General features: G+C 57.1%; 1 protein-coding gene across 5 annotated transcripts; it reads left to right on the top strand.

The window, feature by feature from the left end:
• Positions 1–294: 294 nt before the first annotated feature.
• Parvg (parvin gamma) lies at positions 295–26028 on the top strand. Of its 5 annotated transcripts, XR_004518107.1 has the most exons (16): positions 388–513; positions 1259–1347; positions 1841–1905; positions 2667–2769; positions 3351–3413; positions 3904–4044; positions 4950–5065; positions 5639–5694; positions 6798–6820; positions 8701–8759; positions 8931–8999; positions 12342–12443; positions 16744–16816; positions 17193–17377; positions 21479–21797; positions 22142–22578. XR_004518107.1 is itself a non-coding variant. In XM_033766185.1 (14 exons), the coding sequence occupies exons 1-14, from the start codon at positions 452–454 to the stop codon at positions 17300–17302; spliced, it is 1131 nt and encodes a 376-aa protein (XP_033622076.1). In that variant the 5' UTR covers positions 388–451; the 3' UTR covers positions 17303–18608. The 5 variants fall into 5 exon arrangements, 4 of the variants coding, with proteins under 4 accessions (XP_010632658.1, XP_033622076.1, XP_010632660.1 ...); XM_033766185.1 differs by lacking the exons at positions 21479–21797; positions 22142–22578 and having other exon boundaries at positions 17193–18608; XM_010634358.2 differs by lacking the exons at positions 3351–3413; positions 17193–17377; positions 21479–21797; positions 22142–22578 and adding an exon at positions 25667–26025.
• Positions 26029–26889: the final 861 nt, after the last annotated feature.

Raw genomic sequence — 26889 nt, 5'->3', positions numbered from 1 at the left:
CCGAACTGCACAGAGGAGGAAGCACCCATGGGGCCACCTCCGAGCAGCCCTGGAGGAAGTGGCAGTTGCCGTGTGCTGCCCACCCCCCGCCCCAGGAGCCCCAGGGAACCGGAACCTGCTCTGCTGTGACCTGGGTCACCCTCTGAGCCCCAGGCCTCATTTCTGACTGGAGGAGCAACTAGGTGAGTCTCTGTGACCCAGGCCTGGAACCCCAGCTGCCGGGACCTTTTCGGCAGCCACACGCTGATGCCCCAGGGCACAGGGAGGCCGGAGAAGCCCTGGGGGAGGGGCTGGGGGCGGGAGGGCAGCGGCGTCTGAGCGGAGGCCTCTCGGTGAGGGATGCGGAAAGGGCCCTCTGCCTGTCCTGCGTCCTGTCCACCAGGCCACCTGTCCACCGTCACCTGCCCCTACTTCCTGCAGTGCGTGGGGCAGGGAGGCAATCCCAGTGCAGATGAAGAACCCGAGCCCAGGGCAGGGAAGGGACTCGCCCGAGGCTACCAGGGGAGACTCCAGGTCTGCCTACCGGGGAAATGTGGGGCTAAGAGCCAGTCCCTGGGGCTGCATCCCGAGGCTGCTGCCAGTCTGAGGCAGTGGCCCCAGGGTGCCTCCACCTCCCCACAGTGCTGGGGCTTCCTGCTGGGGCTCCTGCCAGGTGACCTCCCCACCTGTCTGGGTGGGTTTGGGGTGCTGGGCAGATTCTGGATGGGAAGATGGGTGGACGGAGGGGAGATGCCATCAGCAAGCCAGGGAAACTGCAGAGAGGAAGTGGCTGGGACCGGAAGGGGCCTGGCTGCCCTTGCATCTGCCTCCTGGGCATGGGCAGGCCCGGCACTGCCCATAGCAATGATGAAGGAAGGGAGGCCACCTCTCCCTGTGGGGCTTGTGCCTTAGGCTTTGGAGGCAGGAGCCCTGAGTGCCCCAAGCCCTCCAAGAGGCGCGGGCTCCAAGCCGCACAGAGGACCCTTGTTTGGAATCAGGACCACCTCTCCTTAAGCCCAGCCTGCGTGGAGTGGGGTAGCCCTGTGGCTCACCGGCCACCGCTGCCCCCTCAGGACTGGAGGTGCTGCCCAGTATCAGCCCTCAGAGGCACAGCTGTTTCTGGCTGGGGAAAGGCAGCCACATATCCTTCCCAGCTCGCTTGGAGCGGGGCTCGGAGGAGCAGCCCGGGTCCCTGGGGGTCTGGAGTGCAGGCGTGATGGGCATGGAGTGAGCTGAGGCTTCTGGGACTCTGACGCCCTCTGTCCCCTGCCTCCACCAGGGAGAAGATGGAGCCAGACCCCCTCTACAACCTGCTGCAGCTCCCCAAGAACGTGGCGCCGTCCAGAAAGGAGGAGGAGCTGCTGCAAGGTGCCAGGGTGGGCGGAGGGTGAGGGCCGGCACAGGAGGGAGGGCGCCCCCCATGGCCCGTACACCACCAGGCGAGTGCTGCGTCCTCCACCTGGCCCACGTGATGGGCTCCTCGTGGGAGGCAGTGTCGACTCAGCTTCCCTGTCACCTTAGGACCAGCTCCCCACCGGCCTCGTGTGTGCAGTGACTCCAGCCGCTGACCAAGGCCCTCGGGCCTCAGGAGGTGCAGGGGGCCTCCCTCCATGCCAGAAAGCCGGGCAACCTGGCAGTACCCACCTCAACCCTACGAGCTAGTTAAACCCAGAACACCTGGTCACCTTCTGTTTCAGATGCAGGAGCAGTCCATCCCTCATTGGACGTGGCCCCAAATCCTAACCCCTGAGCATCTGGGTGATGCTGGTGTTCACAAGGGGAACAGGGTGACCTGCGGGGATGCAGAGGGCTGCCAGGTGTCCCCAGCCCCCCGAAACGTCATGCCCACCTGTGCTTCCAGGAGAAAAGAAGAAATACCTGCCAGCCCATGCCCGGAAGGACCCCAAGTTTGTAGAACTGCAAAGGGTACGGCAGCCCTGCCCTCAGCCCTCAGCCCTCAGTTCCGACCTTGGTCATCACTGTGCCACTGCCACTGTTGAGCCACTTGGCACAAAACAGGGCCCCGCCTCCTTGGCCCTCTGCCCCATTCCTCTGGTCTCCATGCTGCCTTTCTGTTGCCTCCTCCGGGAAGGCCTCCGGCCTGCACCACCGTCCCCACTCAGATGTTGTGGGTGCCGCCTCCTCACCCCCTTCCCACCTTCGGCAAACCCCCCCGGCACAGCCCTACACCGGGCACCCAATCGAGGTGTTGGCGGTGTCTGGAGGCCTGAGGGGACCTGGCCCCTGCTCCCGTCGTGTGACAGGTGCTGGCCCAGGCCCTGGTGCCCCCGTGCGTCCCTTGGTTGGCATCCACGCTCCCCTCGCCTCCTGTGTGTCCTGACAACCGGTGTTGACCTGGAGCCCGGGGGGAAGCCCCACAGCTCCTCCTCAAGGCTGCCTGGGCCTTTTTTATTGGGTACCTGTTACCCAGTTGTTGCCGTTGCCAATTCCCCGGCGGGGTCCACATCTTTATGTGCCCGTGACAGTGGTGCCCACTTCTGGGCACCAGACCTCAGTCCCAGGGCATGGTGGAGAGGCCTGGCATCTGTGTAGCCCAGAGCGGCTCCCTGAAGGCCCAGGGATCAGGGAGGGCTTCCTGGAGGAGGTGACCTTGGCCAGGTGTCAGAATTTGGTTAGGAGTCCTCAGAAGGGATGAGGGTACCCAGGCTGTGCCCTCTGGGCTGCAGGTGCTGATGGAGTGGGTCAACGCCACCCTCCTGCCGGAGCACATTGTGGTCCGAAGCCTGGAGGAGGACATGTTTGATGGGCTCATCCTGCACCACCTCTTCCGTAAGCCATGTGCAGCCCGGTCCCTGCAGACCCCACCAGCTCCCTGCCATCCCCCCTGTCATGCGCAGGGGCTCTGGCTCCTCAGAGTCTGATGTCCGGTGGGGCTCTCTCACGGCACAGCCCTGCCTCGCCGGCATCTATTGAGCCCCTGCTGGTCTTAGGGGCCAGTGATTAAGAACCCCCTGTCCCTCCCCCAGGCTACTCAGGGCTGCTGGGAGGAAAGCAGGTCCTCCAGGCGAAGTGACCTGGGCATCCAGGGGCAGGAAAGGGCTTCCACTGGGGTGCTCCTACCTCATCAGCAAAGCTCCATCTACAAAGCCCCTCACAAACAGAGCTACCTCCCAGCCCTCTACATGCCCTGGAGCTGTGCTTGCCTTGGCACCCAGGGTAGGGTGTCCAAGTCTGTCTGCTACCCTGAAGTATTGGTGGAGGAGCACTGTGTCCTCAGCACCCAGCTGTGCTGGGCCATCAGGTCTGCTGAGCCTCCTGCCAGCCACAGCAAAGGCTTCCTGGGTTCTTCCCAGAGGCAGGTGCGGTCATTCCTGTCAACAGCTCTGGGTGCTTCCTGCCCCATTTTACAGACGGGGAAATGGGGCTCCGAGAGGCCAGTGACATGTCCAAGTATCACAGTGAAGAAAGCAGAGGTCAGTCGGAGTAGTAGCACATGTTTAACGCTAGCACTCTGGGAGGATGAGGCAGGAGGGTGGCAAGTTCAAGCTCAGTCTGGGCAACTTAGCAACCTAGCAAGATGCTGTCTTAAAAGATAAAAAAGGGTTGAAGGGCTGGCTCAGTAGGAAGACCCTGAGTTCACCTCCCAGTACCATCAAAAGGAAGAAAGAAAGGAAGAAAGGACCTGAGCCCAGGAGCCTAGGCTTTAACCACTAGGCAGCACTGCCCCGTGGGAATGAAGCAGTCTTGGCTGTGCAGGTCCAGGCCGTGAGGGCCACCAAAGGCAGCTGGAAGGTCTGTGACCAGCCCCGAAACACGCCCCTCCCCGGCCCGGTTTCCCTCGGGGACAGGGTCTTCCCAGAACATGACCTGTGCTGCCCGGTGCACTGGCCAGACGCCCCCACATCAGGGTGCCCGCACCGCCCCGCACCGCCTCTCCAGCCCTCACACGCTCTCCTGCTTTAGAGAAGCTGGCGGGGCTCAAGCTGGAGGCCGAGGAGATTGCGCTGAACGCAGCCAGCCAGAGGCGCAAGCTGGAGGTGGTGCTGGGGGCCGTGGACCAGAGCCTGCGGGCAGTGGCGCCGCTGAACAGGTGGAGCGTGGACGGTGCGTGGCTGTAGGCCAGGCCAGGGCGGGCAGGCACCAGCTTCCAATTTACCCAGGAGCTGCCCAGCTGGGGAAGCAGCTGTGTATGCAGGGGGCAGGCGGGCAAAAGCCTTAGGGCAGCCAGGAGAGGAGCACAGAGTTGGGCTCAAAGTCTGGTGTCTGGTGGAGAGCAAGCTCAGGGTGACAGCAGCCACCGGGTACCAGAGACAGGACTGCTGTGTCACGGAGTGGCTTGAGCAATAGCTGCAGCGCCTGACTTAACAATCAAGAGAGCATGAAACCTTCAGGCCACCCTGCTGCACCGTTAACTGTTGGGTAAAGGCTTTTTTTGTCACTCAATTCTCTGTCTCCTCCCCATTTTCCAGATGGGCAGACTGAGGCCCAGAGGGGTTGAGCTCCTCCAAGGTTGGGCAGTAGCACTGTAACACAAAGTCCATCTCTAAACGCAGCTAGGTGGGGTCCCGTCCTGCTTACGTGGTGACCCTGAGTTAGTCACAGGCGCCTTATGTCTGACGATGGCTCAGCCGCGCAGACTGGGAGCTTTGTGGTCCCATCTAAATAGTGCTGTGGGGAACGTCTCCCCGTCTAAAGCCCCGTCCCCTCAATGGCCTGCACCCTTCAGCTGTGCTCACAGGGCCAGCGGTGGTCACTGCAGATTCCAGAGGTGGAGGGTGTGTCCTTCTGTGGCTTTGTGCTTTGCTCTCTTGGCTTCCTGAGGTTTGAGAATTGCCAGAATCAAAATGGAGTCACTTGTGTCAAGCACTAATAAAAAAACACAGTGCAGCTAGGAAGCTGGGATGGTGGTGATTAGTCTGCAGAGGGTGGCTCTGAGCACAAGGAGGCCTCCTCTTGGTGGCTGCTCTGAGGCACCCTCGCCTCTGACCTGCGCCCCTCTCCCCTCACAGCCATCTTCAGCAAGGACCTCCTGGCCACCTTGCACCTCCTGGTGGCCCTGGCCCGGCACTTCCAGCCCGACCTGGCCCTGCCACCCGATGTCCGGGTGGAGGTCGTCACCATTGAGGTAAACAGCCGGGCCGGGGTGTCCATCTGTCCGAGTTGACATCTGCGCCCCGGGCCGCGTGGGGCAGGGGTGACCCAGGCGGGATTCCCAAGGGCCGGGAGACACGGTCTGTGCCCTGAGCACCACAGCCAGGAACCCTCCTGCTCCTGCTGGGGTTCCCTCCCCGCCCCGCGGTCCCAGGGTGAGGGCCTCCTGATTCCTCCTAACGGGACCAGCAAGTCCTCCCGACCCGTTCTGTGCAGTGAGCCCACTCACACTCTCTTCTCTCCTACTTGTTTGAAGCAGAGGGGATGACGCTGGTTTTCTCCCTGCCGCCGTCTCCGCCCATGCCCGCCCCATCACTCACACTGTCCCCAGATTCAAGCCGCCGCAGGGAACGAGGTGGCCATGGTCCCCGTCGTTGTGGGTTCAAGGCTCATGAAGGGCCTTCCCACAGACCACAGTGACTGCCCACTGCGCCCCGGGAGGGGACGAGACAGAGCCACCGGGGCTCCTGGGGCTGCTCCGGGCCCGCCAGGAGGGGCCCCGGAGCTTTCTAGGGTGACCCCGTTGCTCCTCGGTTTCCTCTCCTAGAGCACCAAGAGTGGCCTCAAGTCTGAAAAGTCGGTGGAGCTGCTCACTGACAGCCGGTGAGGGCTGGGGGTCCTGTCCGTCCGCGAGGTCCCCTCCACCCTACCGCAGCACTCAAGTCCCCTGTGGGTCCCTGCCTGGCCTCCTCCGGCCACCCTGCTGCATTCCCTGGGGTGGCGTCCAGGGAACACAGAGTGTGGGTCCGGAGCGTGGGTGCAGCAGAGCGTTTCTCTGTCCTCGTGATGCCACGTGGGCGGCAGAGACCCACTACTGCTGGGGAGGGGGCGACCGTCCCGGCAGCTCCTGGGCCCCCCGAGTGTGGCCGTCACCAGCACGTCCTCAGCAGATTTCTTTTTCACCCCCACTCTCTTGATTTTGTCCCTGTCTTTTCACCCCTTGACCCCGAGGTGAGATTCTCTGCCTCCAATGCAACAAAACTCCTCTGCCCAAGGTCCCCAGGAGGGAGCTGGGCCACAGGGACCCGGCGGCTGTTCCTCCTTCACGGCCTTCGCAGGCAGCTGGCTTTGACGGGGATGTGGGTGGGTGAATGGGGCGGCGGCTGGTCACAGGCAAGGTCTCCAATTTCTTTTTTTTTGTTTTGTTTTGTTTTGGTACCGGGGATCGAACTCGAGTCCTTGCGCTTGCAAGGCAGGCGGTGGAACCTCTAAGCTAAATCCCTGGCCCCTGGTCTTCGATTTCTTATATCCATTATTGATTGCTGCGTAACAAGTATGCCCAGATTGAGCATCTTCAAACCCTTGCAAATGTTTGCTCTTCTTGAAGTTTTGGTGGTCATTCTTGGATTCCGGGGGCAGCTTAGCTGGGGTTCCTTGGCCTGTCATGTATCACGGGGCTGCTGTCAAGCTGTGGGCTGCATCCTCTGGGACCTGTGGACAGCATGGGGACCGTCATCCTGCAGCAACATGGGCCTGTGCTGAGCCCGAGTCTGTCTCAGGCTGCTGCCCGCCTCCCTGGGCGACCCAGCTCCTTCCTGGAGGGCTGTGGTCAGAGGGGCTTGATCTGCTCCAGAGGTTGCTGGAAAAGCAGAGTATGCTCTGTCCCTGCGACCTGGGGTGCTGAGCTTGGCGTGGGGAGGTTTTAGGTCTGTAGCCTCTTCTCTAACGGTTTGCTTGCTTTTTCTCTCTCCGGCAACTTTCCCTAGCACGGACAAAGACCAAGCTCCAAGTGAGTACTTTCCAAACGGAAGGCACAGCTTCCTTTCGATGTGGGTCAGGGCGGACACGCAGGGAGGATGGTTAACCTCCGGGGTGTCCCCTCCTTTCCTCGGGCCTATTTCCTGTCTGCCTGTCCTTCCTTTTGTCCGTCTGTCCATCTGTGGAGCTGGCTCCTTGCTACCGTTCCTTTGGAGACAGAGATTTAGCCACGTCGGGATGGTGTTGGCAGAAGTCGGTGGCTGTGTGGGCTCTGGAGCCAGAGAACCAGGGTTTGAGAACTAATCTTCCCCTCATTAGCCACGTGGGCTCTGCCAGGGGCCTTCACTGCCTGTGCCTCAGTTTCCTCAGCTACAAACGGGCATCAGTAATAATGACACCTACTTCTTAAACTAGTAGTGAGGACAAAAGAGATGATGTGTGATTGAATTTGGCAGTGGAGAGCGCTCTGCTGCTGTCCTGATGGAGAAGGTCACTGATTAACCGGTTGATATTCAGTCTCTACTTCTTGTACTCATTCCTTGGTCAGGTGGTCTGCTCAGTGTCCACTCATCCACCCACCTACACACCCATCCATCCATCCCCTGATCCTCCGACCCACCGATCCATCCACCCATCCACCCATCCACCCACATATTCATTATCCGTCTACCTGCCCTTGCATGCAGGTCCCACCTGCGTACTCCTCCACCCATACAGCTGCACACGCGTCTGCCCTTCCACCCACATGTAAATCTCTCCATTCATCCATTCACTTGCCACACATCCTTCCGTCCGTCCACGCCACGCACCCATCCACCCACGGGTACCGTCCCTCCTTCCCTCCCTCTTAATGCCTGTTTCCTCCCTGAATCCCCCACTTAGGCCCCGGCCGTGTGGGCAGGGTGGTATGAGAGGCCCCTCATACAGAAGCAGACAGTGACCTGTGAGGGCCTCCAAGAGAGGGAGGCTGAGTGAGGAAGGCAGGCAGGGTTGGGGGTGCTGGAGGTCTGTGTGGGGTGGGGCCGGGAGCAGCGTCTGGGGCAGGGGCAGCGTGACGAAGGCGTCACAGTGAGGACAGGAACGCAGGGAACATTGGTCCCCTCAGCAACACAGCTGTTCTGGCCAAAGCCCAAGGCCTGGTGGGGACCAGGGTGTTCCCCCTTGCGGATCCCTGCACAAGTGTTTTAAGGTGCACGATGCCATCTGTCTCTTGGAACTTTTCCTTTGCAAACAAGGGAATGGAGGCCAGCGGGGCGGATTGACTTTATTGGAGTCCCATGGCTGTTGAGTGACAGAAGCCAAAGGCAGCCTCCGACTGGTCCGGATGCTCAGGTCCTGAAGCCCAGTGCACCGGGAGCTGTGCTGGCTGCTGATCGCAGGCCCAGTGTGGCACCAAAAGCTCGAGTCTGAGGACTCAGGTGTCTGAGGACTCAGGCTGGGCCCAGACTGAGCCGTAAGGCCTCTTTGTGTCCCCAGAGCTGCAGGAGTGGCTCAGTTGCCGCAGATCACACTGAGAGGCCAGATGTCCCCCCCTCTGCAGCCCAAAGACCTGGGGTGCAGCCTTGGCGGGTGGCAACAGCACCTGTGGGCTGTGTGGTGAGGGTGGCTGGGTGCCCGGCAGTGGGGCAGCTGAGTGGGCACAGTGCTTGGGTCAGTGCAGGTGGGGCGAGGCTCCCTGAGGTCCCGCAGCACAGAGTCACCCCGTCCGCACCCGCCGCCCACACCCATCTCGGCAGTGTGCCCACCACAGACAGGGAGACCAAGGCACGGAAAGGGCAGGTGACTCCCTCAGGCCCATTTTATCTGTGGGAGAAAATGATCACTCCCTCTGGACTCCGGAGGGGAAATCTTCCTTGTTTGGTGCAAAGACGATAGCTAGTAACGAGGTGTCTCCCGGCTCTGGGTCTGCAGAGGACATCTTTGATGAATTATTCAAGCTGGCTCCGGAGAAAGTGGGCTCCATGAAGGAGGTAGGGGAGATCCCAGCCTGTGTGCTCTGGGCTGCCCATCCCGCCATGCACACCCAGGGGCCCTGTGGGTCCTTGCCCTGGGCCACCGCATCCCAGGTGACCCTGTGGGGTGGGAAGGGCGGGAAGGTGGCAACCAGACCCCCAGCTGGGGTCTTGCTTTTCCTTGCCTAGGCTATTGTGAGCTTTGTCAACCAGAAGCTGGAGCGCCTGGGGCTGTCGGTGCAGGACCTGGACACCCAGGTAGGTAGGTGGCCAGGGGCCACTGCGTGGGAAGGGAGGAGGGTTCCAAGGAGGCCAGGAACTTGCTGTGTGGCCAGGAGATGTCACCTCTAGGAGCCCCGGGCCTGAGCTAGCCTCTCCGCAGTGTTACTTCTCACCTACAAGGTATGCTAGTGTGGCAGGCACACAGGTGACTGGAACCAAAGCACCCCAGGACAGAGCACAGGCAGCGTTCACTGTGAGCCAGGCCTCCCCGAGAGGATGTGTCCTGTGACCATGCAAATGCAGTGAGTCCCCACCTGGCCCCAGAAGGGCAGCTGAGATCACCCCACACTTTGCCGGGGGGGGGCATTAAGGCACAGAGAGGTTAGTTAACTTATCCATAGCCACACAGGGATGTCAGGGTGGCCCTGGGATTTGAAGCCAGGGAGTTGTTGCTGAAATCTGTGCTCAGAACTTTCCACCAGGCAGCTGCTTGAGGTCTGTGCATGGTGGAGATGTGGTGCGCTGGGTGGAAACCTGGTGTCAGACGGACAGGGATTTCCATCCTGTGCCATCACTGTGAGCCTTAGGCTCTGAGGACACCTCTCCATCAGCTGTGTGACCTTGGGCAAATGACTGGACTTCTCTGAACCTCAGTCTCCTCTTTGTATAAAATGGGTACAAGGATACGGACCTACCTTAAAGGACTGGGACATTGAGCTGTGATTGAAATATATGGTGAGCGTTTAAATTCCAAAATACTCATTACAGTAAAAGACACACTGTCAGGGCCGGGGATAGTGGCTCAGTGGCACTGTGCCTGCCTGAGGCTCCCTGAGGGCCTGCAACACGGAGTCACCCCGTCCGCACCCGCCGCCCACACCCATCTCGGTAGTGTTCCCACCACAGACAGGGAGACCAAGGTACGGAGAGGGAAGGTCCTGAGTTTGATTCCCAGTACTGGAAAAAAAAAAAGACACATTGTTATTAGTCCCTTTCAAAATCCTCCCCCCGGGCTGGGTTGAGTTTGATTCCCAGTACTGGAAAAAAAAAAAGACACATTGTTATTAGTCCCTTTCAAAATCCTCCCCCTACGGGCTGGGTATTTGGCTCAGTGCTTCCACGCAAGGGCCGGAGTTCGAGCCCTGGTCCCAAAGAAAACAACATCCAAATCCTCCCCGTCACTCCCGACGCAGTCATCCTAGAATTCCTGCCACTTTCTGAGGCAGCTCTGGAATCCTCTTTCCTGTGATCAAAAACCCAGTGAATGCTGCCGCCGCGTGCCAGCCAGTGTGGAAAAGGCAGCTTGTAAAAAGATGGAGGTGTGTCCTCACCCGCCTCGTTCCCCGGGTCCGGCACTGTGTGGCTCTTCCCCAAAGTCAAAAGGACCGTGGAAGGTTGACATGTTGAGTCGATTCAGAGCCCTGGGGCAGTCACGACGGCGCAACTAAAGACACGCGTGAAAGAAGACTTCCAGAACCGCTGCAGAAAGTGGCTGCAGCAATGGGACAAGTGAATTTAAAGTGAGGGGGATATTTTGGCGATGTGCCTGTTACTATGACACATTTTTAAAAATTGCAATATTCATCTCATCTTTCAATCCCACGTCATACTGAGTTGATGAGCAGAGGGAGGTTACCCGTACGTGGAGCACCGCCGACCTGTAGTCAGTGGTGCGTTTGTGGCTTTGTTCTACTTTACGTGGTCTAACTAGGAGGTTTCTGAGGTTTCTACTCTACCTTACTGAGCCCTGCTTCTCCGTTGGGAAAATGCTGGCACTGGAAAATCCCAGCAAGACTGGGCATGGCATTTAGAGGCCGACAAACAAGGACGGATGTCAAATCATGTGTACTATAGCCAGGAACATCAGCAGGACAGATTTCAGGCCCGAACTAATGACATCGGAACAGACACAATAAGAGGAGATTCTAGTTTGAGATTGGGACGATAAAAATATGTTCAGAGAGCCTCTGTCGTTCCGTGGGAATGAGCTGATGTGTTGTTCAGATGTAAAGTTATTTAGAGTAAAATTTTACAACTAATGTTAAAAGAACACACAAACCCCAGAACTGTCAGGATAAACTGATGAAGTAAGATGGTGACTACAAAAGACCAAAAAACAAAAACAAACAAATGAACGAAAACACAGAAAAGACAGAAATCAAGGGAGGAATAAAAGAATCATCCAAGAATCCAGGCAAATGTAAAGAATCCGTAATGTAAGGTGACAGTAATGTCAAATTAGAACATTAGAGGGTTCAGATGTTTTTATAACATATACCTGAAGCATGATGAAAATGTTGGAAAGAGGTTTACCAGGTATGCACTAACACAAAGGAAATAAGTACAGATCTATTGCCTGGGAAGAAAAGATTTTTGTTTTGTTTTTTTTAGAATAAAAATTAGAACCAAAGAGAGTGATCATATAGAATTAGACTGTTCAGTTCACCAGAAAGTTATACCAGTTCTAAATATAACAACCTTGGAATATGTAAAGCAAGCAATAATGGGTCTATCGAAAGAAATTGCAAACCTATCAGCGTAAACACCTCTTTCCAGTATTGATAAGCAGCCAATCCATGTGTTCGTGGGGGACATTGAATTGGTCTGTGGTTTCTTTTTTTTTTTTTTTTTTTTTTTTTTTGAGACAGGGTCTCACTATGTAGTTGAGACTGACCTGGAACTCACTATGTAGCCCAGGTTGGTCTTAAATTTACAGCAATCCTCCTGCCTCAGCCTCCCAAGTGCTGGGATTATAGGCGTGAGCCACCACACCCGGCTGGTTTCTTTTATTATAATGTTTTTTTGTAAAGTTTTAGTATCAGACAATAAAGACCTTATATAATTGTTTTAAAAAAAGCAGAAATTCTATGGAGGACTCAGAGCAGTGGCTTTTCCTCCAATATCCAATCTAGTGTTGTGTGTCTTTGAAGAGATTCAATAGGATTACATTAGCACATGAGGTGCTGGCGGCAGAAATGACAGCTTTATCTCTGAACACACAGAAATATTAATGTGGCAGCCACAAAGGGGCCCAGTGTATACTGTTTCCTGCCTTTTCTGATGAAATAATTGTACACTTACCTCTGTTTAATTCAGTGTCTCTGCAGGAGACACTGTCTTTTAAAGATTGATGTGAAGTTATTCTGCAGCAAGTTGGGAAATAGCTTTTTTTATTGAGCAGGTACTGTGTGCCAGACAGACCATTGCTGCTGCCTGCAGGATACAAATTGGGAATGTCCTCCGCATTTCTCCAAACAGAACCCCAGGCTCAGAGAGGTTGTGCAACTTCCTCAGGGTCACAGAGCCTGTGAGAGGCAGAGTGGGGGCCTCAGACTTCATTGGCTCCCACACCCGAGCCTCTCATTGCTTCCTTTGTAGTTTGCAGATGGCGTCATCTTACTCTTGCTCATTGGACAGCTGGGAGGCTTCTTTCTGCACTTAAAGGAGTTCTACCTCACCCCCAGCTCTCCTGCAGAAATGGTAAGCTTCCCAAAGATCTTCCTGGGCTCTACCTCTGGGTGGACAGATCTACAGAGCTGGCAGTGAAGGTTGAAGGGGAAATTTATTTGTCTATATGTCTGTCCATCCATCCATCCATCCACCCATCTGTCTATTCAGTCCACTTATCCACCCACCTACTTTCATGCCCATGCATCCACCCACCTGCCCATCCATCCATCCATCCGTGCATGCGTGCGTCTGTCCATCCATCTGCCTATCCATCTATCTATTCGTCCACCCACATTCCCATCCCTCCACCCACCTGCCCATCCATTTGAGCTTCTGCTCATCCATCCTCCCAACTGTCCATCTGCCGTCTTACCATCGGTCCATCCGTCTGCTCACCCAATCCGCACTGCACCCCTCACTCTGGGGGGTCAGCTCAGTGTCAGGCCCCATGCCGCACAACAGAGTCAACCAACACAGCCCGAGCATTTGAGGCCTGTCTGTCTACATCCACTGTCCTCCCACCGATTACGGTCTTCCAGGGCCTCACAGTGTGCAGCTCCTTGGTGCACGGGGCAAGGCGGGGACTTTGAGGAAGGAGCGGTCAGTCCAATCGGAAGGAGTCGGAGAAGGCACTGTGTCAGAAGCAGATGGCTGGGTTTGCAGAGTTAGGGAGGAGAAGGAAGGCACTCGAGGGGAGGGGTCAGAACTTGCACCTCTCAGCAAGGTGTTAGGGTTCTCTGGGATGCCGGACCTGGGACAGGGGTTCCGGGGGGGTGGCTGGGAGATGCTGTGGGGGTCCGGGCTGGAGGGGGTGTGGTCACCCCAGGAAGAAGGTGGGGGAGGATGAGCTGGGGCAGATCAGGAGGTTTGGAGGAGGTGATCGGGTGAGCCCTGGGAATGGCGACCTGACAGGCTTCCCGGGAAGCCGTGTGTCTAGCTGGCTCCTGCTCCTGCCCCTCAGCCCCTGCTGTACAGCTGCAGCTCCTCGAGCTCCTCTCCCGCCTCTGGGCCTTTGAGTCGGCTCTTCTCCTGCTGGGGGCCCCATCCCGTGAGGCCAGGGACTCATGGGAGTTCTCACCACCTCCCTTGCGGTGCCACCCTGTGGTCTGGCAGAGGGCGAGTGTTGCCTCGCTGTTTCCACCTGTTACACAACCGGCTCACTGCCTACACCTGGGGCTTCTTATCTCAGCAATGGATGCTAGTCCCTGTCCTGTCTACCCTCAGGCCAAATAAGGTGAGGCAGGAGGAAGTTCGGACCTGTCGCCTGCCTTCATCTGGCCAGCCACAGCCATCAGGAGGAGTCTGTGAAGCCCTCAGATGTGGCTGAGGACTGGTGGCCTGCCCAGGACCCCTGGTGGTAGCTCACCTCCGGCCACACCAGGGCCAGCTCTGGGCCAGCTCCCCTCGTGTCTCTCTGCTCCAGGGACCTTTCCCATGCAGTGACACGAAGCAGGGCCGATACCATTCCAGGTCAGCCTTTTGAGGTTTCGCTGGGGAGGAAGAAATACGTTCCCCTCCACGGGCAGTGTGGCCCAGGGACCGAGGGTCAGGCCGGCTCCCCTGAGGCTTGGGTTCCAGAGAACAGGGATCCTGGGCCAGGGCAGAGGCTGAGCCATGAGTAATTTTGGCCCTGGTGGCAGGGGTGGTGGTGGTGGTAGTAATACAAATCTGTCTACTACCCAGTGCTTAAAAATGCTGCACAAGAAGCCACCCGACCAGCCAGTGGTGGAAACCAGTGAATTACTGTCATGAATCTGCAGTGGGGCTGGGGGTCTCAGTGGGGCAAAGACCGGCTGGAGATCAGATCCCTGGGCTGGGTGCTCCGTTCCTGTGACTCCTGTCTCATGGGCTGCTCAGAGGGTCTGGGGCTGGCTGAGCTGAATCACTATCCCTTCCTGCTAGTTCTGTTGGCCAAGGAGGCCTTGGCCTTGATGGGGACATGGGACAGTCCTGAAAAGCATGTTTCCTCCTCCAGGCCCTGTGCGGGGCTTGCTGATGATCCTCATGCTAGGCCTGTGGACAGGGCGCTGTCCTCAGGCAGCTTCCACAGGAGGTTCCGAGAAAGGCAGTTATCCAGCCAAGAGCACACAGCTCAGTAGGGCAGAGGTGGGCCTGGCACCCAATCTTGTGTCTCTAAAGCCTGAGAATTTCCCAAGTCTTTCCTAGGGAACCAGGGGACCCCCGTGGGAGACGAGGGAATTGTGGTGGCCCCATAACTCTGAGCCTCGGATGGAGTTTTCATCTTCTATGGGGGAACCCTCACCCCAGGAGTAGATGCTAAAAATGCCCCTGTAGGAAGTCAGAGATGAAGACAGTGGTGCCGCTGACCTCTTCTGGAAGTGCGACACCTGTGGCCTTGCTAGCTGGGCACAGTGGCCTCTTGAAATTGCACTTTTCATTGTCAGACCTTGCTTGTACGTGGTGCTTCAGCAAGACTCATTCATTCAGGAAACACAAATTGGGGGCAGAAGGAAAGTGACCGTTTGCTCTGCAGAAATCAAAGCCAGGAACCAGGAGCCTTGGGCTTCTCCTCACCTGCAGTTATCTGTCCTCAGGAGGGACCGGAAGTCTCCTTCAGGCTGTGGCCTGCCCTCGGCCCCGCGGGGAGCAGCACAATTTTCCCCACATCATCTCAAACTGCAGGGCAGGAAAAGCCCGGCGGGGCGGGCGTGGTGGATCAGTCTTCAGCCTGGTCAGCTCTCTGGGAGCCCATCTTTGGTCGGGGAGGAGCCTCAGCGGGAAAAGTGTGACCGAAGCAAATGCGATCGTCCTTCAGTGTCCCTGTCAGCAATGCCCGAGGCATCAACTCCACCAGGGTGCCTGTTTCCAGCCACTTCTGCATGCCCAGGCACTGCACTAATAATTTTAAAATAAGCGAATGAACGAATGTATCGGAAACACTTGCCCCATGAGGGGCTCTGTGATCAAATAACCCAGGAAACAATGCATCCTCATGAAGGTTCCTGATGCCTACCGACGCCCTCAAGGACCGCGCTGCGGGAAGCTGTCCACCGGCAGCCACACTCTTCCCTGTCCGGTACCCACCCTTGTCCTCCAGGGCAGGCGCACTCTGCTCCCCACCACCCGGCTGCTGTGCCTGTCGTGGGCTCCTTCCACACCGGCCTTGTGGCCTCCCTCCCGTGCCACCATCCCATTGCATCTTGCGGCTGCCTCCCCACCGCAGAGAGGAAACTGAGGCCAGCCAGGATGGGTGGCTTGTCTGAGGCCATACGCTTGGCCAGAGGGACAGGGCAGTGTGCCAACAACTAACCGATACCCAACCCTCCTCCTGCAGACCAGCCAGGAGAAGACTTGAGGCTGCAAGCAGGGCCGGGCCTCACATGAGCCTCACTTGGCCTGGGTCATCTGCTGCGTGGCCCCCGCCCGGCCTCGGCACCTCTGGGTTGCCATGGGATCTGCCCCATGGGAGGGCTTAGGAGCAGGCGGAGACATTGGGCCCCTGGATCTGTGGCTGGCCGAGGAAGTTCTGTTTGAGGTCTCAGCACATCAGAGACTCCTCCTGCTGCACCCACACCCTCTACTGTGCCAGGCTGCTGCCTTGCGGGAGGCAGAGTCTGCTCTGCTGGCGTCTGAGGCCCACAGGAGGCTGGAGAACGGGCAGGACAGAGACTCTGTAGAGGGCAGTTCTGCCCAGGTGCTCCTGGGGCTACCACCAGTGTCCCCTGGCAAACATGGGAGGGGCTAGGGGAATGCATGAGCCGCTCCACAGGTGAGCAGTGGAGGCTGGAGACAGGTGATGTGGTGTGAGCCCAAGGGATCCCATGACAAAGCAAGGTCTGAGCGATCTCTGCAGGGGCCCTGGTCTGAGGCTCCAGCCAGGTTAAGGGGTGGCTGAAGGGACAGGCACGAGGCCAGGGGTGGCTCTTGCAGCCTCCAGCCTTGGGCAGAGGCCACCCTGGGCCTTGAGTTCCTAACTACGCTTTGCCCAAGAAAACACGTTGTCCCCAGGGGTCCGTCCCACCCACGAGTGCCCGCTCTGTCGGCTGTCTGAGGCCCTCCCCTGGCAGATGCCAGGCCTGGGGCCACCTCCCCCTCCGCTTCCTCGGTGATGGTATTTCCCAGTAGAGGTGGCTTCTGGATGTGTGTGTGTCCAGAGTGACACTTGCTCAGAGGGGCTGAGGCCTGACTTCTGGGCCCCTTGTGTGAAGGAGTGAGCCCCCCATCCAGGGGGCGTGTAAGGCGACGGTGTGTGGTGTCACTTGTGGTTCAGGGCAGGAGTCTGGGCTGATGCAGACAAATGTTGTGGGAGACAGGATGGGCCTGGGGCCGCCTCGTTTGCTCTCTTCTGACGGGGACCTTATTGTTGCAGCTGCACAACGTCACGCTGGCCCTGGACCTGCTGAAGGACGAAGGGCTGCTTCGCCAACCCGTGAGCCCTGAAGGTCAGTGTGCTGCACAGGGCGCGGGGACAAGTGTGTCTCTGACTCGCCGTGGCCCCACCCCTACCCCCCACGGAGGAGGAGGAGGCCGGGAGTGGGGGCTGCGGTCCTGGGGATAGGCTCTCCGGGGAAAGCAGACCTTGAGGACTCCCTGTGTTGGGGGGACGCTCCAGGTGCAGGCGAGGTTTGGACGGGAACGAGGGAGAGGCCAGGTCATGGTGGGTACCGGGCAGGATCAGGCCCAGCGGGACCCACTGCCTGGGTTTTCCGGGGACTCACTGGCCTCCGCACTGGAAGCCCGGCCTCCCAGCACCCCAGGACAGTGGGTCACCCTGCTTTCCGCCAGCCTGACCGGCTGCCCTGTCCCTCCGGCCCACAGACATCGTGAACAAGGACTCCAAGAGCACGCTGCGGGTGCTCTACAGCCTCTTCTGCAAGCACAAACTGAAAGCAAACGAGGACGGGATGCCCCGGGGAGCCCCAAATTAGCTGCTGCTCCCCCTCCACAGCTATTTCTCCTGCCTCTGTCCTGTTCCCTTGGCAGGAGTGTCCTGAATCCTCTAGGTGCGGAGCCATTTGCAGTCAAGCTTGCCTTTTTCAGTTTATTTTTGCTAACTTATTCCTGGGGAGCGCTGGGAGCTGGTGTCCTGGGCAGGGCCCTGACATGTACATAAAGGGGATCTCAATTCCCAAGCCGTGACAGGCCTCAGCAGTCTCTGTTCTGTCCTGTGGCTGCATGGGGCCCCCCTGGGGTCCTGGGCTGTGAGTCGGCAATGGCCAGGACCCAGCCCCTGCAAACAGCTGTCCCCTGCCTGCCTCCTACTTAGGGTGACAATCCCGGGGTCCCCACCCAAAATCAAGAGCCCCTCGAGGCTCCAAAAGCAAGCCCCATGCTGCTCTGGGAGTGAGCTCAGTTACTTGCCAAAGCAGCTGAGGCCCAGGCCAGCCCCTGGCTGTGAGTGTGAGGCTTGCCTGAAAGGCACACAGAAGAAATCTCTGTGGTCGATTAGTGGGCTCACGTTGTCGTCTCTGTCCCTGGGGGAGCAGCCGTTGCTTTCTCGAGTGAGGCTTGGCATCTTTTGTAAAGAAAAAGGAACTTGCAGTAGAACTGAGCACAGTCATTCCGGGAATGGCTCCCAGCGTGGCCGCAGTGGCCGCCTGATGGGCGCCGTGCAGGATGGAAGGGTGGAGGAATGGAGGGGTGCGGGGGATCCAGCCCTGGCTGCTGCTCCTCCTGCCCTCCTTCTGGTTCAGGGCTGTCACAGTTTGATAGCTTTGGCTCTGGGAGGTCTCTGGAGAGGAGGTGGTGGCCCGGCCCCCACTGTCGGGCCTGCCTGCGGAGCTTGGGAGGATGTTCTGCAGGATGACGGGTGGGGGCAGTCTGAGAAGGGGGTGCCACCAGGATCCCAGCCACCTGCCCCGTCACCTCCGGATCCATAGAGCAAACCGAAGCCTTTAGGTTGGCCCCGCGGGAGCCCTCAGCGGCATCAGACGCACCCCCACCCCCTTCCCTGTGCCCCTGGGCAGGATCCCTCTCCTACACCATGAGTGCGGGCTCCTTCCTCCACCGGGACCTCCCCCCTGAGCATCCTGGGGTCATGAACAGGCCAGGACCCTCACCTCTGTACACACCAGGCTTCAGGGCAAGCCAACGTCCACACCCCACTCCCGGGTCTCTTCTGTTCCCTCCACATGTGGGCCTCACCCTGTGCAGATAGCTCAGCTTGGCCCAAGTCTTCACTGTGTTCCATTTAACAGCAGATTTAAAACAAACAAACAAACAAACAATAATAATAATTAACTTTCTGTAGCTTGATCGAGGAATGACTCACAAGCAGTTAACTTTCCCAGCTTAAGCGTGCACGGTGACGGCGTCTGGCAGAGCTGTGCCGCAGGTGCCCATCTGCAGCAGGCTTGAGATGAAGGTATCCACCACCTGCCCAGTCCTTGGGGCCCTTTAGATCCAGCCCCTTTGGCTGATCTGCTTTCTGTCACCATGGTTTTACCTTTTCTAGGATTTTTCATAAACTGCTTCGAACAGGACGTTGTCTTCCGGGTCTGGTCTCCTTCTCTCAGTATGAAGCTGTTGGGATTGTTCATGACGCTCTTGTGTCAGTAACCCAGCCCTTCTCATGGCCCCTAGGACAGGACCACTGCGCCAGTATTTTATAAATTTCACAGTATATCATTTTTGCTTAAGAAAAAGACAACGTGTTTGGCAGAGATTTTTGAGCACATTCGCCATGATGGATTGATATCGTCACACAAGTCACGCACTTTTTTAAAAAATTTTATTTATTTTTTGGTTTTTTGAGACAGGGTCTCACTATGTAGTTGAGACTGACCTGGAACTCACTTTGTAGCCCAGGCTGGTCTTGAACTCACAGCAATCCTCCTGCCTCAGCCTCCCAAGAGCTGGGATTATAGGAGTGTGCCACCATGCCTGGCAAGTCATGCATTTTTTATTGCCATGCTGGGGCTTGAACCCAGAGCCTCACTCATGCCAGGCAGGAGCTCTACACCTGAGTGCCACCCTCAGCCCTGTCTCCATTTTGTTTCCAGTCTCTTTTTCTCTCTCTCCCATTTCAATGATTTCACTTGCTGTGTTTCCAAGTTGGTTGATCTTCTCTTCGGTGGCATCTACTTGGCTTTAATCCATTGTATTTTTCACTTCAGAAGTTGCATTTTATCATCACAAGAAGTTTAGTTTGAGTCTTTAAAAATATCCTCCACTTCCCTCCATCACATGCCTGTTTTCTTCTACCTTCGAGGACACGTGCAGTCTATTTATACGATAAACGCCAATGACGTGTTAACACCCTTGTCAGTGAATTCTGTCATCTCATGTGTTATTTCTGGGTCTCCTTCTACTGAGCAGTTCTGCTCCTGGTTGTGGTTCACATAAAGTTTGGATGCCCCGTGGTTTTAACTGGATGCTGAACATTGTGAAAATGCGTGGTGTTGAACACTGGGTCTCTTCTGCCCCGTCTCCCCCACTGTATTTGGGCTCTTTCTGAGGCGCAGTTAGGTCACTCAGAATCAGCCAGAGCCCTTGGAAAGTTTCCTCTTCCACTCTGTAGCCTGGGTCTGGGGCAGATGCGAGGAGTCCTCTGGCCCCACGGTGGACAATGTTTACCCAGTGAGTGCCCCTGTCCTGTGTGTCAGAAGGTCTTTCCCCCTGGGCTCATCACAAACTGTGCCCTGCTTAGCTCCATGGATCGTTCATCTTACTCCATTCCCGTGGCTCTTTCCCTAGCACCGGAAGCTAGGGATGGTCTCTCACATGCATGTGACATCCACATGTGACCCCAGACTTGAGGGGACGCCTATAACTCCTCTGGGCTCACTCTCTGCAGCACCTCCTTCTGTCCCATACGATATAGCTGTATTGGTTTTTCCACACCCCAAATTCCATCTCCTCAACCCTGAGCCGTGTTAAGGTTCCTGTCCCCATGTTGCAGCCTGGGGACACCGCAGCTGGTGAGCTCAGGCACGCACAGGATGCCCCCTCCGCTCCTCCCCTCTCAGGGGCCACTTTCCTGCTCGCCTGCCACCCGCTGCCTAGGAACCACGGCTTACAGATAGTCTGCGCGGAGGACAGGGAGGTGGGCCCAGGGCCTGCTCTCGCGTCGCTGGCTCGAGGACAGAGCTCCCGACGACAGGGCCTCCGTCAGCTTTGGCCGTCGAGCACCCTGAGCTGGGCTTTTTCCTGGACTCTGGGTGCAGACGTCCCGGCTTCTCCTCCTCTCAGCGCCCCACGTCTCCCTGGGGTCCTTTCTCTCTGTTTTTCTGGAAGATGCCGGCACGGTCTCAGCCCTTCTACGCTGCCTCTCCTCCTGATGTCCCTGCCTCTGCAGTCCCACCCCTCCCCTCTGAGGGCCTCTCTGCCATCCCCACTCCGCTCCAACCCCTTTTTCTTTCCTCTATTTTTATTGCATGTGGTGAAATATACATAACACAAAATATGCCTGCTTGAACTGCAAGGCTCCCCGTGTTAAGTGAAATCCTACTGTGTGATCAGCACCAACGCCCAGCTCAGACTCTTCATCGGACGAAGCTGAGGTGCTGTCCCCATCAGACAAGAACCCGCCCTCCTCCACTTCCAGCCCCAGGCAACAGCCCTTCTGCTTTCTGAGTCTCCCTGCGGTGCCCACCCCAGACGCTCCACATCAAACTCTGCACAGCTCCGCTCCCCGCCCTCCCTCCTGTGCTGCCCCTGGCGGCCCGTAGTCCAGCATCAGCATCCCGGTCCCGGGCCTGAGACCTGAGACCCGCTCCTCCCCCACCTGAGCACCCATCCTGTCCATCCCTGGTTACCCTCCTCCTCCTGCCGCTGTCTCCTGCCTCAGCCCCTCCAACTCCAGCTCTCCCAGGTCTAGCTGGGCCTCTGTGATGTCATCAGAACGGAGTGGTGACAAAACGGAGGATGTCCTCAGGCCACCCACGGCGGACTTAGCACTCAAAGGAGTAGGAACGTCCCTTGAGGAGAGAGTGGGGGACAGGATGCCCTTGGGAGGAGGGTGCAGGACTGGGCATCCCTGGGACTGAGGGTGGTGCGGACCGGTCTCCATGAAGGAGATGGAGAAGGTGTGGAGCAGCTCCTGCCCACGTCCAGGTCTGTCTGTAGCCTCTGCATCCGTCACTGCATCTCCCCTCCATCTCTAGAAACCCGACTCCGGTCCAACCCCACAGAAGCTGGAAGCCAGCATAATAGCAGTGGGCCGAACTGGAAAGCAGCCAGGACCAGGGAAGGAACCGGCAGCCCTGAGCTGGGTGTGCAAACAGCTTCTCCGTCACGGGAAAGGCCTCGAAGGCTGGGGTGCCTCGGAGTTGAGCCGCTTCCCAAAATAGTCCAGGGGCAGCTGTCTGGGATTCTGAAACTGGGTCTGGCCGCCCGAGCTGCAGGAAGCCCCAGGCCCACACCAGCCCCACTCGGGGAACAGATGGTGCCGGGATTTTTTCTTTCTTTCACCGAAGTCAGCTGGTAAGCGAACAGCTTGCTAGAGAAAAATGTGTTCCTTCCCCTCTCTGTTGGCCACGGATCGCAGCCTCCTCTGGCCTCTCCCTGGGAGGCTAGGGTAGGGTGGGGGGGTACTGCAGGCCTTGCCCACCCACAGCACACCCAGTCCACCCACTGCAGGCTGCAGACCCCCCTGGCCCCTCAGTCTTTGAGGGCCCGGGCTGAGCTGGGGAGGGGATTCTGAGGGGCCGGGTAGGTTGGACAACAGACACTGGGGATGTGAATCTTCTAAGATCTGGCCCGCTGGACTGGGCCTGACCAACAACTGTCTGAACTCTTTCCTCCACCCACACGCTTTTCCTGTGCAGTGGCCCACCTGTCACCTGAGAAAGCCAAGCAGCGACACCAGCGGAGGGTTTTCACAGCTGTACAACTGAGTGCACACAAGCCGTTCCCACTGGACCTTCCTGAGCACCCACTGTGTGCAGGTCCAAGGCTGAGAGCTGGGAGCCAAGACAGAGCACAGACTGAGGCTCTGTCCCCGGGAAGCTCCCAGCCCAGGGCGCGCGGGCTGGGGCGTGCAGTGCTCAGACTGTGGTACCCTGGGTGGTGGACACAAATCATGTCCTGTCCGTGCTCTGCGACCCTGCATAGATCCCTTATCTCCCTTCGTCTCAGTGTCCCTGTGTGTCAGACAGAAGCAATCAGGAATCTGTTCTTCATAAGGTTGTTATGCAAATTTAAGGGAGAGAAAAAGTGTAAAGTATTTCTGGGCATCTCATATTCAATAAAATGTTCGATCATCACCAACACCGCCCTCAGACTGCTGTTCTCAGCCATGTTAGTCACCTTACCACTGCTGGGACAAAACACCCAACACCTGAAACTGGGAGGAGGAGACAGTTACTTGGCTCACGGTTTCAGACGGTTCAGTCCATGGTTGGCTCCAAGGCGAAAATGGCATGGTGGAAGGGCCTGGCAGGGAAGAGCTGCTCAACCTATGGCAGCCAGGAAGCAGAAAGAGAGGGAAGGAGTGGGCACAACAATATACATTTCCGGGTCACGCACCTAGTGACCCACCTCTTCCAACAAGGACCCACCTCCTAATAGCCTTCGAACTGCTGAAAGCATCAGTGAATGAACCCGCCGATGAGTAGAGTGTCCTATGATCCAGTCACCTTCTGGACATCCCACCTCTGAGCACGTGAGGCTTTGGGGGACCTTTTAGGTCTCAGACCATCACCACCACCATCACTACCACCTCCACCATCGCCATCATCATCGTCATTACTTTCAGTAAAACAGTGTCGACAGTGGCCCCTCCCCAGGTCCAGTGACAGGACAGCCATGAGGTCAGGGCCCGGAACCCTGGTGGCTTCAGGCTGTCCTGTGTGTCTGTCCCCAGGCTCTGCTGTGGATCCCATTTGGCCCTCAGGACTTTGAGGTACTGGGTAAGTCTTTATTGTTCGATCCCCTGGTAGTGACCTCTTAACTCTGCTGAGGAGGCAGATCCTGACCTGCTACTCAACTTGCAGCTCCCCCATGGGCCACCCCAGCACCCCAGGTTCAAGCCGAGCTGACTGCCACCCGTCTCCTTGGCTGTGAGCTCAGCTGACCACATGGGCAGAGGCTCACACTCCTGTCCTTCCCCTGTAGTCTGGGATGAGCGGAAGTGTTAAGATGCTTCCAGAACCCTGGGTTCCAATCTGAACTGTGCCTCTGAGCAGCTGTGTGATACTGGGCAGGTCACTGTCCCTCTCTGAGCCTGGGTTTCCTTATCTGCAAAGTGGGAATGATCCTCTCCACTTACATGAAACCCCAGGGCGGAAGTCCTGAAGATCATCTGAAGTAGTGATGGGTTGGGTTTTGAAAAGTGCTGCCTGCTGAACCCAAGCCCCGCTGAGCACTTGCTGGAAACTCCTCCTTTCTTCAGCAGCGAGAGCCCAGGCACTGATCACCGAACCATTCTTCCCTGGCTGGGCTTGCACTGGACGACACTTCTCAGCCTCCTCTGCGACCTGACGTGGCCCCAGAGCCCTGGCCCTTGAATAGAGTGAGCTGCAGCCTGGCCCAGCCTGGTCCCTGTGTGATCCGGGGTGTTCTGGATGCTCAGAAGTAGCACATGATCTCAGAAGCTGTGTGTGGAAGATGCAGCCACAGACGGAACCCCTGGGAGGAGCCGCCGCCAGGCAGGAGCACCTGCTCTGAGCTTCACAGGACGAGTAGTGCAGGATGCTCTGCCGTGTGGTGCTGGTGGCAGCAGCTGGCATCATAGCGGCAGCACCTTGCCTGAGGCCGCCGCTGCCGGATTGTGGCTTTATTTCAATCACAGCCTATATGTAATTTTGATGTCTAGAAGTTCTATTTGCTTCTTTTACAAAATGCTTTGGCCTTTTGCTTATATTTATATCATTTTGGTGCAGTTGCTTCCTCTTGATTCTTGTTCTCGGTCCCTGCTTCCTACTCCTCTTCCTCGGAATTTCATCTATGCCCCCAGGTCTGAAGATTCTCACATCCATCGTCTTTGCCAGGTGCTCACAGCCCCTTTGCCTGTGTGACTTTCAAGGTTCTCACCAGGTCCTTTCAACTGAGTCCTTGGGGACTCAGTTCAAAGTGGGGGTCTCCAGAAAGAACTCCTGTCTGCTTATGTGGGACCGCTGGGCTGTCTCCCTGCTGGCCCCATTACCGTAAATCCCCAACTTGTGGATTGAGGTCCCGGAAGCCAGTGCAGAACCCACTGCAGACTGAGGTCAGGATCCCAACGAAGTGCACCCGCTCGTGTTTGGCTTTGGTGGTGGGATTTCTCCGCGTTTCACCCAGTCCACAACTGACGAAGAAAGACTTCTCACTTCTCCTCCAGGGCCACCCTGTCCCCAGTTCCTGTTCCCTAGTGAATCACGGCCCCCTGGGGACACTGGCTTGGCAGAGAGGCTGCCTATCTGGCTTCTAATGCGGGTGGCCCCAGGTTTTCTCCTGTCCTGAGTCAGATGTGGCCACAGCAGAGGAAGATCAGGTGACCTTGCACAGTGGGTATCCCCAGGGCCACCAGCCTTGGCCGCTGATCGCCTCTGGGACTGCGATAGTCACTTTCGGTTTGATGGCTTGTATTTCCTTTGTTCTCACTCGCTAGGCGTGATGCACCTGTCTTGGATATACACGTAGATGTATACCTGCGGCCCTGTGGCTTTCCTGCTCAGAGTGCAAGTCTGCCGTGCTGTGGAGAGTGGAAGTCATTCTCCAGTAGCCCACAGTGGATAATTATTAAGCAGCAAAGTACAGTAAAACCTTGGTTTGCGAATACAATTTGTGCTGCAAACATGCCTGTAATCCATAAATGCTAGCAAATCCAAAACACTTGTACATGAAAGTAAATTTCCCCCATAAGAAATAATGGAAACTCAAGACAGTTTGTTCCACAACTTAAAAAACTCATGTAAGATGATTGCGATACTGTAGTATAACACAAAATAATAAAGAATGTACAAAATATAAAGAAAAATAAACAAATTAACCTACCCTTAGCTTGGCGACCTGGTTGAGGGGGACAGGTGGAAGGGAGGGCTGTTGCACAGGGTGACTCTCACTGTCACTTTGAAGGTCGCTGCTGTCTGTGGATGCAGTGGAATCTTTTTCTTTCTGGAGATGGAATCTCTCTTTCCTGGCACAGCTTTAACGAGGGACCTATCCCATGACGCTTGCTTTTGCCTCATTTTGAGGGTTTTGTGAATCAGTGTGACTCTGCATTAGACAGAGTCGTCGCTTCCGCTGCTGCGGCCTTACTCGGGTGATGCTTTTTCTACACACTTTTGCGCTGTTTCCCACGTTTTACATCTCTGCACCAATCTCATGTGAAGCGAGGGATTCCTTCATCTTTTTCTCCTTCTCCTCTGCAGACGAGATCTTCTCCATAACCTCCTGCTGCTGGGAGACCATCACCCACCATCCCACAGAGAGAGAAGCGAGGAAGACAGAGGACAGACAGACAGAAAAACCATTGGCTCGGTTGTGATCATGTGACGTTGGGCATCACGTCCTACTCACATTGCAAGACGTTACTCGTGCATGCAGTTAAAATGCATTAGAAATGTTTGTGCACCTTGCACGACACTCCCGGGAGAAGCTGGGAGAAGTTCCTCACGGTCTAACATTTTACTCTCTCTGCAAATTCTCTGCATCTCTGCTCTCTCAGAGCTCCGAATGTGGCCACCATCCCACCCTTTGCCGTCCATGCTTCTCCACTCAAGACCCTGCCGTCACCCACACCCAGCTCTGTCCCTGACCTGGTCCCTGCTGTGGCTGGAAGGTGTGGGAGGCAGTTTCCCCACTACTGACAGATGACTTCGGATGCTTTCGTCTAGGAGTGGAGCTCATGTGGGCAGTGTTGGGGGTGGACTTTTCTGGTACAGCCAGTGCAGGTCACTCTGGGGGGTGGGGGGCACCTGAGCAATAGTGTGGGCAGAAGCAGCTCATGAGGTCCTGCGGCTGAGGGAGGCAGGAAACAGGTATGCAGGTCCCCAGCTGGAAGTGGAGCCAGGCACCAGCACCCTGGAGCCAAGACCCCAGGACTTTGGGTCATTGGAGGTGGAGATGGCCCGGCTCCTCCTGAGGTGTGTGGGCAGAAGGAGGGCAGCCACTTTCTGGAGGCCTACACAGGTCCAGGCACCAGCAGGAAGGTAGAAATGGCTGCTCTTATTGGGCCTGTGCCTGGGCCCTGTCCTGTCAGCTGTGCCTATCAAAATCTAGGCTGAGGTAGTGAGCTGGGCCCACTTGCTGATGCCCACTCACTGGGCAGGTGGGCACAGGCAGTTCATGAACAGTCAGAACCCAGGGTAAGACCCAGACCCCCGGGGGTACACCATCATCATGATGCTGCTGGCCTGGTCATGCAGGGGACCCAGCCGGGTGTCAGGCGCACGCTCTGATTCCTGGGCAAGGCCTAAGAGTGCACTGGTAGCTGCTCCGTGTGAGGCGGTGCTGCTGGGTCAGGAGCAGTGCTGAGTGTCACTTCCACGGCAGTCCTGGATGGCATCCCCTGGAAAGCCTCAGCCACACCAGGTCCTGGGTCTCTGCTTCGAGACGTCCCAGTGGCTCTGGCCTGGGTGCAGCTTGGACGCTG

The sequence above is a fragment of the Fukomys damarensis genome, unplaced genomic scaffold (genome assembly GCF_012274545.1).
Source record: "Fukomys damarensis isolate Sample0158 unplaced genomic scaffold, DMR_v1.0_HiC HiC_scaffold_19, whole genome shotgun sequence".
Taxonomy (NCBI): Eukaryota; Metazoa; Chordata; class Mammalia; order Rodentia; family Bathyergidae; genus Fukomys; species Fukomys damarensis.
The sequence above is the reverse complement of the archived record's forward strand: the minus strand, read 5'-3'. Positions and strand labels throughout refer to the sequence as shown.

What these genes read in the sequence shown, in the direction of transcription:
- Parvg (XM_033766185.1), top strand. Translation starts at nt 452, where the DNA reads ATGAAGAACCCGAGCCCAGGGCAGGGAAGGGACTCGCCCGAGGCTACC. An exon ending in GGAGGAGGAGCTGCTGCAAG is followed by an intron (nt 1,348 to 1,840) that starts GTGCCAGGGTGG and finishes CTGTGCTTCCAG; the next exon opens with GAGAAAAGAAGAAATACCTG. An exon ending in CCAGCTCTCCTGCAGAAATG is followed by an intron (nt 12,444 to 16,743) that starts GTAAGCTTCCCA and finishes TTATTGTTGCAG; the next exon opens with CTGCACAACGTCACGCTGGC.